Source organism: Hibiscus syriacus, unplaced genomic scaffold (assembly GCF_006381635.1).
Source record: "Hibiscus syriacus cultivar Baekdansim isolate YM2019G1 unplaced genomic scaffold, ASM638163v2 tig00116997_pilon, whole genome shotgun sequence".
Lineage (NCBI taxonomy): Eukaryota > Viridiplantae > Streptophyta > Magnoliopsida > Malvales > Malvaceae > Hibiscus > Hibiscus syriacus.
In genome coordinates this window covers 3,686,666-3,698,787 of record NW_024063513.1, presented here as the reverse complement: position 1 = coordinate 3,698,787, position 12,122 = coordinate 3,686,666, and the positions used below count along the sequence as shown (strand labels likewise).

Below are 12,122 nucleotides of genomic sequence, written 5' to 3'. Positions count from 1 at the left end.
TTAAAGAATTTATTGTTATCCCTTAAAGCCTTAGGTTCGAACATCACATATGTAAGAGAATGAGTGTTTATCGTTAATTTATCAAGAATCTTTGAATAGATACTACTTTGTATTCCCATCAAATTTATAAAAAAATAAAATAAAAACTAAAAGTTGTTCAAATGTTATGGTTGGAATTGAATTTTCATTTTTAAAAAATTATTTTTTTGGTTACATAAAATTTAAGTCGAGGGTGGCTCCAATCCAGTGTCAGGGCAGACATAAGAAATAGATGAAGAAGATGAAGCGTAAATTGCGTAATGGCCTTCATTGACGTTTGAACAAAGAAAAGTGACGTACTTTTTTTGTGGTCAATTTTTGAAAAGGTCATAAACCCCCGAAGTTAATTTAATTGAAGAAAACGATTTTCTGGGGGCTTGTGTAAACTGAGAAAGTAAGGCATCATCATCCAACTGAAACTTTTGGTATGGTATTAATTAAAATAATCAGGCTGGCTGCGCTTCCCTAATTTTCACATCGACTGAGGGAGGTTTTATCTTATACGCTGTTAAATGATATCCCGTAATTAAAATAAAAATTGATTTTTATTGAAGGAAAAAAAAAAAGAAAAATAGTTGAGTGGAATTTAAAAAAGGAATAAGCTGGCGATGATACGCAAGTCAGATGCAATTTTGTTGAATAATTTATGCAAGGGATGGATGTAACATTCTAACAGAACAAATTGTGTGCAACATTTGCCAATTATAATACTTGAGACGACTATTGTTTGCTTCCCCACTGTTTTCTATAAATCCCCTCTCTAACTAGTCTTTGATATGCACCGATTATAGTCCCAATCACCATCTCTATCCCACTCCCATATTACAACCATAAGAAAATGGGACCGGCGAAAGGAGAATTCACGGTGACGGTGATCAAAACCGACGTGGTGGCGCCACTGGTGCCGTTCCAAGAGCACTGGTTGCCGTTCACCAACCTAGACTTGCTTCTGCCGCCCCTCCATTTCGGCGTTTTCTTCTGCTACAAGAAACCAGTGTCCGCCTCCTGCGGCTCGGTTAGTGTTCTGAAGAAGGCCTTGGCCGAAGCTCTTCTCCCTTACTATGCTTTGGCCGGCGAGGTTGTCCCCAACGCACTGGGGGAGCCCGAGCTTCTGTGTAACAATCGAGGGGTGGATTTCGTGGAGGCTTATGCAGATATTGAGCTTCGAAATCTCAACTTCCATAACCCTGATGAGAGCGTTGAAGGTAAATTCGTACCTAAGAATAAACATGGTGTGATGGCCGTTCAGGTACGTACGTACATTAGTTGCAGTGGACAAATCGTTGCTTTATTATTCAAAATATCTAAAAATATAAGCAATGTGTTACTAATAGAATATGAAGATTATTCGTTGCCCAAATAAATGTTAAAAATTAAACAAAAACAAATAAGTTAATAAAAAACATATCGAGATGGGCGTTTCTATGTAGTGGAAAATTGGGTGTCTGATAATTCTTGTACACAGTGAAAAAATTCAAATTTAAATGTACAATATAAATTTTCAGAATTTATTGATTATATATAAACTTATGTATTATTATACATCATATCAATTAAATTTAAGAGTAATTGTCAAAAAAATTGAGATTATTGATGATAGCCCTTTTGATGATAATTTTCTTGTTAATTATATATATATATATATATATATATATATATATATATATATATATATATATATTCATGTCTCAATCCATAATTGATAATCAAATTCAAGATGTTATGTCTTTATATATTTCTACCACATTAATAGCTTTATATATTTTAATTATTTTGTTATGTTGTGTTTATATATGATTATGAATCAAGTTGAATTAGATTCATATCATACGTGGTATTAACATTATATACAATTATATGATTTAAGTTAAATTTAAAATATGAGTAATAAAATTTAGGGTAAAGTACACAAATAGTTTCCCGACTATAAGGTATTGTTTTATTAAGTCCTTTGATTATTAAAAGTTACAAAATGATCCCCTAATATAGAACGTTCTTTTGTTAAGTCCTTTGACTATTAAAAAGTTATAAAACGGTCACCTGACTATTCATTATGTTCCAAACACGTCTTTTTCTGTTAAAATATTGATGGTATTTTGAGGTGAACATTGGTCTGGTGACTGTGATATAATAAAATCTGATCTTATAATCTCAAACGACTATTATATCTCAGTCATCATGTTAACGTTCGCCTTAGACAACCACCAATATTTTTACTAAAAAATATAAGTTTGGAACATGATGAATAATAAGTGACCGTTTTGTAATTTTTAATAGTCGAGAAACTTAATAAAATAATTTTTTATAATTTTTATCTCTTGTTAAACAGGAGGAATCAAAATTTAATTTCAATCGTAAAAGTATTTTTTATTTTAGATTTAATTATAAAATATAAAATCTATACATAACATTACATTTTAAAGTATTTTGTCAAATATTTAATCAAAAACAAGGTTGATACGATGAAATAGAGGAAATCGCACACAATATTATCACTTTTCATAATCTTACATCACAGGCTTTTGCTTTTGCATATGTTTTTTTCTCAAAATTTATTTGGGCATGACTCACGAGTACCATTTATTTATTTGGTCTTATTACCTAAAATTCAAGTGACTTCCCCATGTCGTTGGCTAAAGATAGAGTGCCAAAACAATAAGGACTTAAGTAGTTGGTAATTGGTGCCAAAAATATAAGTTTACTCACTTGCTAATTTATTGGTTGCTATTTTCAAATGTTTATCAATTTACAAATACGCCTCACCTAGGGTAGGTGGAAGGGAATAATGTTTTTAGAAGTTGATTATTGTATTCTGTTTTTATATTATGATTATATTCTTTAAGTTCACATGAATTATTGAAAAGATATCATTATAGTTTTGGATTTATTTAAGTTTGGACAATTTCAAATTTAACTTAATCCAACTTCATTAAATTATTAATTCATGGCTAAAATTGGTTTACTTTTGATGTTTACCAGGCAACCGAACTTAAATGTGGTGGTATGGTGGTGGGATGCTCGTTTGATCATCGAGTATCTGATGCATACACAGCCAACATGTTCCTTGTGTCATGGGCCGAACTAGCTCAGTCGAAACCGGTTTCAATGCTGCCAAGTTTTCGTCGATCTCTGTTGAATCCGAGACGACCAGGGTGCGTCGACCCTTCCCTGGACGACTTTTATGTGTCCATACCGTCCTTGCCACCTCCTGAAGAAAGCAATGAACCAACTGGTCATCTCATAAGTCGGATATATTACGTTAATGCCGACCAACTCAATGAGCTTCAGTCACTCGCCTCCTCTGACGGCTACAAACAGACCAAGCTCGAGTCATTTAGCGCGTATTTGTGGAAGATGGTGGCAACTTACACTGCCGATAAAGATAGAAGAAAGATATCGAAATTGGGGATTGTTGTGGATGGGAGAGCAAGGCTCGACGAAGGAGGTCCAAACAGGGCCACTTTCATGCGGTCTCTCTTTGGAAATGTGCTATCCATCCCGTACGGGTCCGAAACAATCGGTGAACTAACCGAAAAGCCTTTATGTTCGGTGGCGAAACAAGTCCACGAGTTTCTAAAACTCGGGACGACAAAGGAACATTTCCTAGGCTTGATTGATTGGGTCGAAGCTCACCGCCCCGAGCCCACGATGACAAGGGTGTACAACGTTGTGAAGGGTGATGGGCCGGCATTGGTCGTGTCGTCAGGGCTGCGGTTCCCGGTATCGAAGGTGGATTTTGGATGGGGTTGTCCTGCTTTTGGGTCATACCATTTCCCATGGGGTGGTCTTTGTGGGTACGTTATGCCGATGCCCAGTACAGCGAGAGATGGTGATTGGGTGGTCTACATGCTACTATTGAAAGGGCAGTTGGAGCAGATAGAAAAAGAGGCAGCACATGTGTTCAGACCCTTAACGTTTGATTACCTTGATCTCTAGGTTTCATTTTGGGTAAGTAAAGAAGAAGATAAATCAATCAAATGGAGCTAATTATATATTTGAATAAGAATATCTCGTGCGCTCGAATTTGTTTGCTTGTCGTGTATAAGTGTGTCACAAGGAGTGACTTATTCTTGCTATGAATATGCAAGTTGTATTGCGTTTTGTGAATATATGAGATTATTATTTTTATACAATAAAAATGTGACAATAAATCTTTTGAGTTTAGTAGCTTTTTAGTGTTTTTACGTGGTACCACTTTGGACTCTCGTATTGATTCTATTTTATTAATAGACGCTCACAATCACTAAAGATATATTGTGATTGGATTGTGATCAAGTCAGTTAGTCAATATATTATCATTGAATGCATTTTTATTAGTATTATCGATGTTTATCTTTCACTATCCGTATATGTTATCTTTTTTAAAATATTGATTAAGTTTTTAACATTTTCCTTTTATGCTCATATTTTATTTCAGTGGTTAATTTGGACACTTCAAATATTTATGAGTAATTATTGATTTAACCTACTCTAATTTTATAGTCTGTAATTATAATTTTGTTATATTATTATTTAGTTTAAGATATTTAATCATGTATTAATTTCGCTAAAATCATATGGGCTATTAATCCAAGTCCATTAAAAAGTTGGGTCCGTAAAGGAGTTCAATTACCTCTTGGAAAGAGTGAATCGAATACCTAGAATCGCAAGGGGAGACGTGCTTGCTTTGAAATTCCTTAATTGGGGTTACCCTAATTGCGTTGCATATTTCACTTTCTATATCGGGCAACTCGTTTTAAATTTTGAAACGATGACAATAAAATCCGAAATATAACGTTTAACGAGTTTAATCGTGTATACTACGATACCAGAATTTGTTTAATGAAAAAAATATTATTTTTAAGAATAATTAAAGTTGGGTAAAAACATCATACATGGTTTATAATAAAGAAAAAAAAATTGATGTGACAGTTAAAATATTTAGTATAATTACACTTTTAATCATTATTACTTATATATTCTATCAATTTGGTCTTAATTTTAATAAATTAAAATAAATTTAAGCATCAAATATGCCAAAGTAGTTAATTGGAGAAGAATTCAATTTAATGTCAGCCAGCACAATTTTTCTTCTCTCTTTATCGCTTTTATTATTTCTAACAAAAAAGTAAAATAAACATGTCAATGTTTTGTGACGTGCCAAGATTTCTCCATGTTCTTTTTTTTATCTTAAAATGCTATATTTTACATTGATACACACAAGACAATTAGTTTGACAAATTCATGTGTTTAAATTGTATCTTTCAATGATTTTAGGAGTTTAAATTAGATGTTTTATTTTAATTTGTAATTACTTTTAGACCATTTGTTTAAATATATTTGTTTTTAATTACTCATCTATCCAAGTATTATAATTTTACTTCTACCTAATTCGTCGCATTATAAATAAAATCTAATTGTTTTGGATTAATTTTTATGAGTTTAAATTTTGATTTTACTTAATATAGATGTATTTTTGAAATCAAAGCGTTTGATTTTTTTTTTTAATTTCTCAAAAATGAAATCAATTTTTTGTAAGTTTTATTTTCTTTGTTGTTTGTTTTCCTACAAATTGAAATAATATGATTAATAAAGACTAATTTGGTACCATTTGATTTGAGGGTTAAGTTTATTTTAATTTATCAAAATTAGGACCAAATTGATAGAATATATGAGTAATATGGACCAAATGTGTAATAATATCAAATATTTTAACTGCCACGTCAGCTTTTCCGTTAAATATTAAGGAAAGTGGCTTAATTGAATGCATTTAAACAGTTGAGTGACTCGATTAACAAAATTTCAAAAATGACGGTCAAAATAAAAAGGGGCAATAGTTAAGCGGTCATCGATATAATTTAACTTTAAATTTTCAACTAATTTATAATTATACGTTGAGCCCTTTAAAATTTTAAATTTTTATAAATTAAATTAATGTCGCTCATCGCTGTTCATCGAGCGTTGTAGAATTTTCTTATTTATAAAAACAAAAAGTAGATAGTTTCTTTTTTCCTGATGATACAAATTGAATAATATTGGTTAATTAAATTATGTATCAACCAAAAAAACTATTTTGGATAAAAAATAATAAAAATGTAAAAAGACAATAAAATGAAAACATTGGAAATTACGTAAAAGAATTATAATCAATTAGTTTCCATAATATATTGAATAAACCTAACCACGATGTTTTTTAATCAGTAAATCTAACCATGATGCTTACCAAGGTCCTGATTAGTGTTGACAATGGAGTTGTTGGCCAACACAACAATTGTCTTCCTATAAAAATTCGTCCTCCATTCAAGGCTTACCCTACAACGGATAGTACAATAAAGCATATAGATCAATACCGCATTAAATACTAATTTATGTGTATCATATCCATCAAAATTCAAAACTAAACCTTAAAGAGTAGTTTGATCTGAACATATATACAATAGTATTTACCTTTTTTTTTCCTGCAAGCTATTTAAAAAATAAGAACTAGGGCACCCGACTTTTGGAAAAATTGTACACATTGACCTCAGCATCCTTTTATTATATGTTTTGTATGCTATCTTCACCCAACCAGAAAACGCAATAAAAGGTATCATTACTTCTACTACGAATTAGTTCACCAAATGTACGACATTACATATAAACAAAACTAGGGTTTACTAATTAGTCTGGGGTCAATTATCACGATGTAGCATCACTATATAATAAATGAATAATTTCAACAAGAAATCCTACTCTTCAAGAAACTTAGCTACCTACCGCTTTTTTTCACGAGTAGTATTGTTGGTAAATTGACATCATAAAATTTTCCCTCACATCTTATATTTATTTCATTTTGTATTCAGTTTCGGTTTCTTCACTTAATATCATATTAGACAGGAGCGGAGTTAAAAAATTTATTTTAAGATGTAAAATTTGAATATTGTATATAATTTTTTTTTCAAACGGATAAAAATGAATAATGGGTATCATTACTTCTAGGTGCTCAAACGGATAAAAATTTGAAAACGCAATAAAAATGTATCATTACTTCTAGGTGCTCACCTTTCTTTTTTTAATTTTTTTAATTTTTAATAATAAAAATATTTTTTTGATGATTTTTTTAAATAAAACTTAATTTATTTACAAAAGAACCCTAAACTTTTAATGAAATTATAAAAATAACTCTAAAAATTTAAATATCTCATTTCAACCTCGTTACCAACTGTTGCCGGCCACCATCGTCATCACCGAAAAATCACACACCTATCGTCGCCCACCCATTGATCAATCGTCGTCCTTACCGTCACTCAAACCCCCTAAATCTCCAAAATCCCCAACATCAAAATCTCTAAACCTTTAAAATCTTAATCTCCACGATGGAACGTCGGAGGAGCACCGACGAAGCAACGGTGAGGACGGATTTTGAGTGAAATTGCACGGTGGTTCGAATGGTGGTGACGTCATGGCTTATGGACATCGGGATCAACTGGAATCGATGAAAAACAACGACATTAGCTTAAAATTCGATGAACATTCGAATGCTTCTCCATGGAAAACGATGGCAGCTATCAGGACTCGACATGTGTCATTTAACAGTCCAAATTTAATAGCCGTTACGGTCCAGGTATCTAAAAGTGCTCCAATGAAAACGTTAGCTACCTAATTTTATCGAAAAAAATCTTTACACACTAAAACGGTTTTCAAGACAAAATTCATGCACTTATTTTTATATTGAGCGTTTTAAAAATATGTTAATTTTGGTTTTAAAAAAATTGTATTAAATTAAAAAAACATTTTAAAAAAATTGGTTACTTCAAGTCGATACAGTTTATTTAAAATATAATTATAAAAATATTATCTATGATTAAATTTGTAATTCTTTAATTTATGCCGTAGTTAACGTGTACGATTACTTCGTGGTCGCCTTGACTGATTGGAGATTGGGTTTGACACTATGCATTCTTTTATTGTATTTTTTATTTTTTTTTTAAATCATATTTATCAATGGGGTTAACAAAATTGAATTTAACTCGAAAAATCGATTTTTTCTACTCAATTCAAGAAAACTCGACTCGAAAATTATTCAGTTCAAATTGAGTTATAAAATACAACTTGAATAACATGAATAATAACTCGAATAACTCAAAATTTTAGTAATCAGTAAATTGATTTTTAAGTTTGAGCCGAGTATCTTGAATTTGTATGATATATGTATATTTCATATAAAAAAATATGGAAAATATATATGTATTTTATATAGTTGTAAAAAACCATTTAAATTGAAATCAAATAATATCATAATATTATAAATATTTACGATTAAATTTAAACAGAGACTTGAAAATTTGACTAGACTCGAATTTTATAAACTTGGCTCGACTTCAAAAAAATTCAAGTCAACTTCGAGTTGTAAAATAGAACTCGTCAACTCGACTAATTCAAAATTTTTTGACTCGACTGATTGTACACTCACCCCTACGTATCAAAATTTGATTAATTAACTATTAACAAATAAATATTAGAAATTTTGTTAATCAAAGAATCCAATTTAACATTTGATTGAAACTTATGATAGGTACCCAAACCAAACCAAGTATAGCAATATATTATACTAATAGCATCCAAATGAAAACCAGTGGCGGATCTGAGAATTTAAAAATGGATTAAAAATTTAATACTCTTTTTTTCAATAAAATGAATATACAAAATTATTTATTTTCCTCTCATTCTCTTAATATATTAAACTATATTTAATAACTTATCTAAAATAATAAGTATGTACTGCTTCATAGAGAGTCAAATGCATCACTGCAATAAATAAATAGAGACGTATTTTAATACAGTGATTTGTCTCTTATGTGGACATCATATTCACCACCTAACACGTATTAGTCTTGAATTTCGGAAACCATAACGAGAGAAGCTACAGAATATGAAAACTGGTGGTGTTGTCAATTTAGTGTTATCAAATTCGTCAAAGTGCTCATTTAACTACCATCTATGCACGTATTCAACCTTTAATGTGAACATCGTCAATATGTTTTGATTCGTTTGTATTGAAAGTCTCTGGATTATACGCATTTCGCATGTTTTAATCTTTTTTTATAATGATTTTTTATTTTTAAATCTTTTACCTTTTGAAATTGTTTTTAGCAATCAGTACTTTTTGAAATTATTGATGCATTGTTACCAATTCAAGGTCCAGTGGTCATCGACTTTCTGCAAATGTTAAAATAGTTTAAAATAATAAATTGTTAGCATGGTTCAGATTTAACGCACTTTGCCTTATGTAGAATCAGATTAATAATAAATATATAAAGTTAGTTTTTTTTTATAGAAAATATATAAAGTTAGTTATAGTTTAGTTAAATGAAAAGTAAAGATGAATTAAGGGTGACGTGTTGGAAAATAAACCAAGTACAAGTAATTTTTCTATAGTCAGATTAGTGAGAATACGAAATAAAAGCGGAAAAATAATACCCGAAATTGATAACGGAGTTCAGCCAATTGTGCTTACGTCTCCAGACTGCTGCAGATCTTTTACTAAGAGAAAAATTTACAGGTGTTTACAAAACACTCACTACTCACAAGAAAGCTCTTTAGTATTGGGAGAAAGAAATGATTTTTGGGATGGTTTTGAAGCTAAATGAGCTAGGGTATTTATAGTTGAAACTTAAGGACTTAATCTTTTAGTATTGGAGAAAGAAATGATTTTGGGATGGTTTTGAAGCTAAATGAGCTAGGGTATTTATAGTTGAAACTTAAGGAGTAATCTTGTAAATACCCTAAAGCCTAGGGATTAATTGTGATTATCCCATTATCATTTTTCAACAAACATCTACCAAACTTTGAAAAACTATTTTTCAAAGAAACATTTACCAAACTTTGAAAACCATTTTCAAAGAAACATTTACCAAACTTTGAAAACCATTTTTTCAAAGTTGGTTACCAAACTTGAAAACCATTTTAAGAATTTCAACAATCTCCCACTTGAAGACTGATTTTAATATGTCTTCACACCTCGATCAATGCAACAGCTTTTTTAGTCTTGTTACTCTAGCATGCCAACTGAAGTTGAACACAACTTCAGTTTGTCTGTAGTCACCGTCTTTGTCAACATGTATGCCGGATTTTGAGCTCCACTGATTTCGAGTTTCAAAATCCCATCTTCCAGAAGAGACCGGATAAAATGATATCGCAATTGTATGTGCTTTGTCCTGGAATGAAAAGACGGATTCTTTGCTAAATGTATAGCACTTTGACTGTCGTAATACAAGACATTGTTTTCTTGTTTCTTGCCTAACTCTTCCAAGAAACTTTGGAGCCAAACCATCTCCTTACTGGCTTCCGTAACAGCGACATATTCTGCTTCAGTTGTGGAGAGAGCAACTATCTTCTGTAGTTGAGAAACCCAACTCACTGCGGTTCCTCCTAGAGTATAGACATACCCTGTAGTGCTCCTTCTGATGTCAACATTTCCGGCTAAGTCAGCATCTACATAGCCTGTCAGTATCGTATCCACCTTTGAAACAAAGTGTTTTGTTTGTGGTACCCCGCAGATATCTGAGGATCCATTTGATGCTTCCCAGTGTACCTTGCCCGGATTATTCATGTGCCTGCTAACAGCTCCCACTGCTTGAGCAATATCTGGTCTGGTACAAGCCATGGCATACATCAGACTTCCAATTGCTGAGGCATACGACACCTTCACCATGTGTGCACGTTATTCCTTCGTCTTTGGTGACTGTTCTTTGGAGAGTCTGAAATGAACACCTAAAGGTGTACTTACCGGTTTAGCATCTTGCATGTTGAACTTGGAGAGTACTTTGTTGATGTACTCAGCCTGTGATAATATCAAAGTCCCGACTTGTGTCTCTCTTGATCCTCATCCCAAGAATCTGCTTTGCAGCGCCCAGATCCTCATAGCAAACTGCTTTGACAAATTTTGCTTCAAGTTTATAATCTCTTACATGTCTGAACCTGCAACGAGCATGTCATCAATGTACAACAATAAAATAATGAAGCTATTGTCGAACCTCTTGATGTAGCAACAATGATCTGCTTGGCATCTGGTAAAACCACTGCTACTCATGAAACTATCGAACTTTTGTACCACTGTCTAGGAGCTTGTTTAAACCATACAAGCTCTTCTTCAACCTGCATACCAGGTTTTTCTTGCCTACCTCTATGAAGCCTTCTGGCTGCCTCATATAGATTTCTTCCTCCAAATCACCATGAAGGAAAGATGTCTTTACATCTAACTGCTCAAGATGTAAATTCTCTGCAGCTACAATTTTCAATACCAGTCTGATTGTAGATAGCTTCACGACTGGAGAGAAAATTTCATTGTAATCAATACATTCTTTTTGTTGAAAACCTTTGACAACCAATCTTGCTTTATAGCGTTTGCTCCATCGTGCTCTTCTTTGATCCTAAATCCACTTGTTATGGAGCGCTTTCTTGCCTGGTGGTAATTCAGCTAATTCTCATGTCTGATTTGACATAAGCGAGTCCATCTCATCTTTCATGGAAGACTCCCACTTGACTGAATCCTCCACTTGCATGCTTCATCATAGCACTCTGGTTCACCATTGTCAGTCAGCAACAAGTAGTGCAAGAAGGAGAATACCGTTGGGTTGGTTTAGGAATTCTAGAGGAGCGTCTCAGTTCGGTGTGCCTGGTTCTTCCTCTTGAACTGCTTCAGGACTGATCTGAACATCATTTCCAGAAATCTCCTCGAACTCAGCAAATTCCTTTGTTTCAGCTTCGGTATTACTTGATTCTGCGGTTGACATGTCTTTGTACATCACATTTTAATTGAAAATGACGTCTTTGCTTCTAATGATCTTCCGATTTTCGTAGTCCCAAAACCGGTAACCGAACTCATCACGCGTAACAACAAAGGCAATTTTGGACTAGCATCAAGTTTACTTCTTTCAGCAGAGTCTATGTGTACATAAGAAATACAACCAAACACTCTTAAGTGTGAAAGGTTTATTTCTTTCTTGCTCCAAACTTCCTCTGGTATTCTGCCATCCAAAGGAACTGAGGGCCCACGGTTGATCAGGTAAGCTGCAGTGTTAATAGCTTCAGCCCATAGAAATTTGGGCAATCCGGCATGTATC

The 12,122-nt window shown here is 32.5% G+C and overlaps 1 protein-coding gene across 1 annotated transcript; it reads left to right on the top strand.

Moving 5' to 3' along the window:
• Nucleotides 1-877: 877 nt before the first annotated feature.
• LOC120194204 (coniferyl alcohol acyltransferase-like) lies at nucleotides 878-4,009 on the top strand. Its single transcript, XM_039196589.1, has 2 exons — nucleotides 878-1,288; nucleotides 3,019-4,009. The coding sequence occupies exons 1-2, from the start codon at nucleotides 878-880 to the stop codon at nucleotides 3,973-3,975; spliced, it is 1,368 nt and encodes a 455-aa protein (XP_039052520.1). The 3' UTR covers nucleotides 3,976-4,009.
• Nucleotides 4,010-12,122: the final 8,113 nt, after the last annotated feature.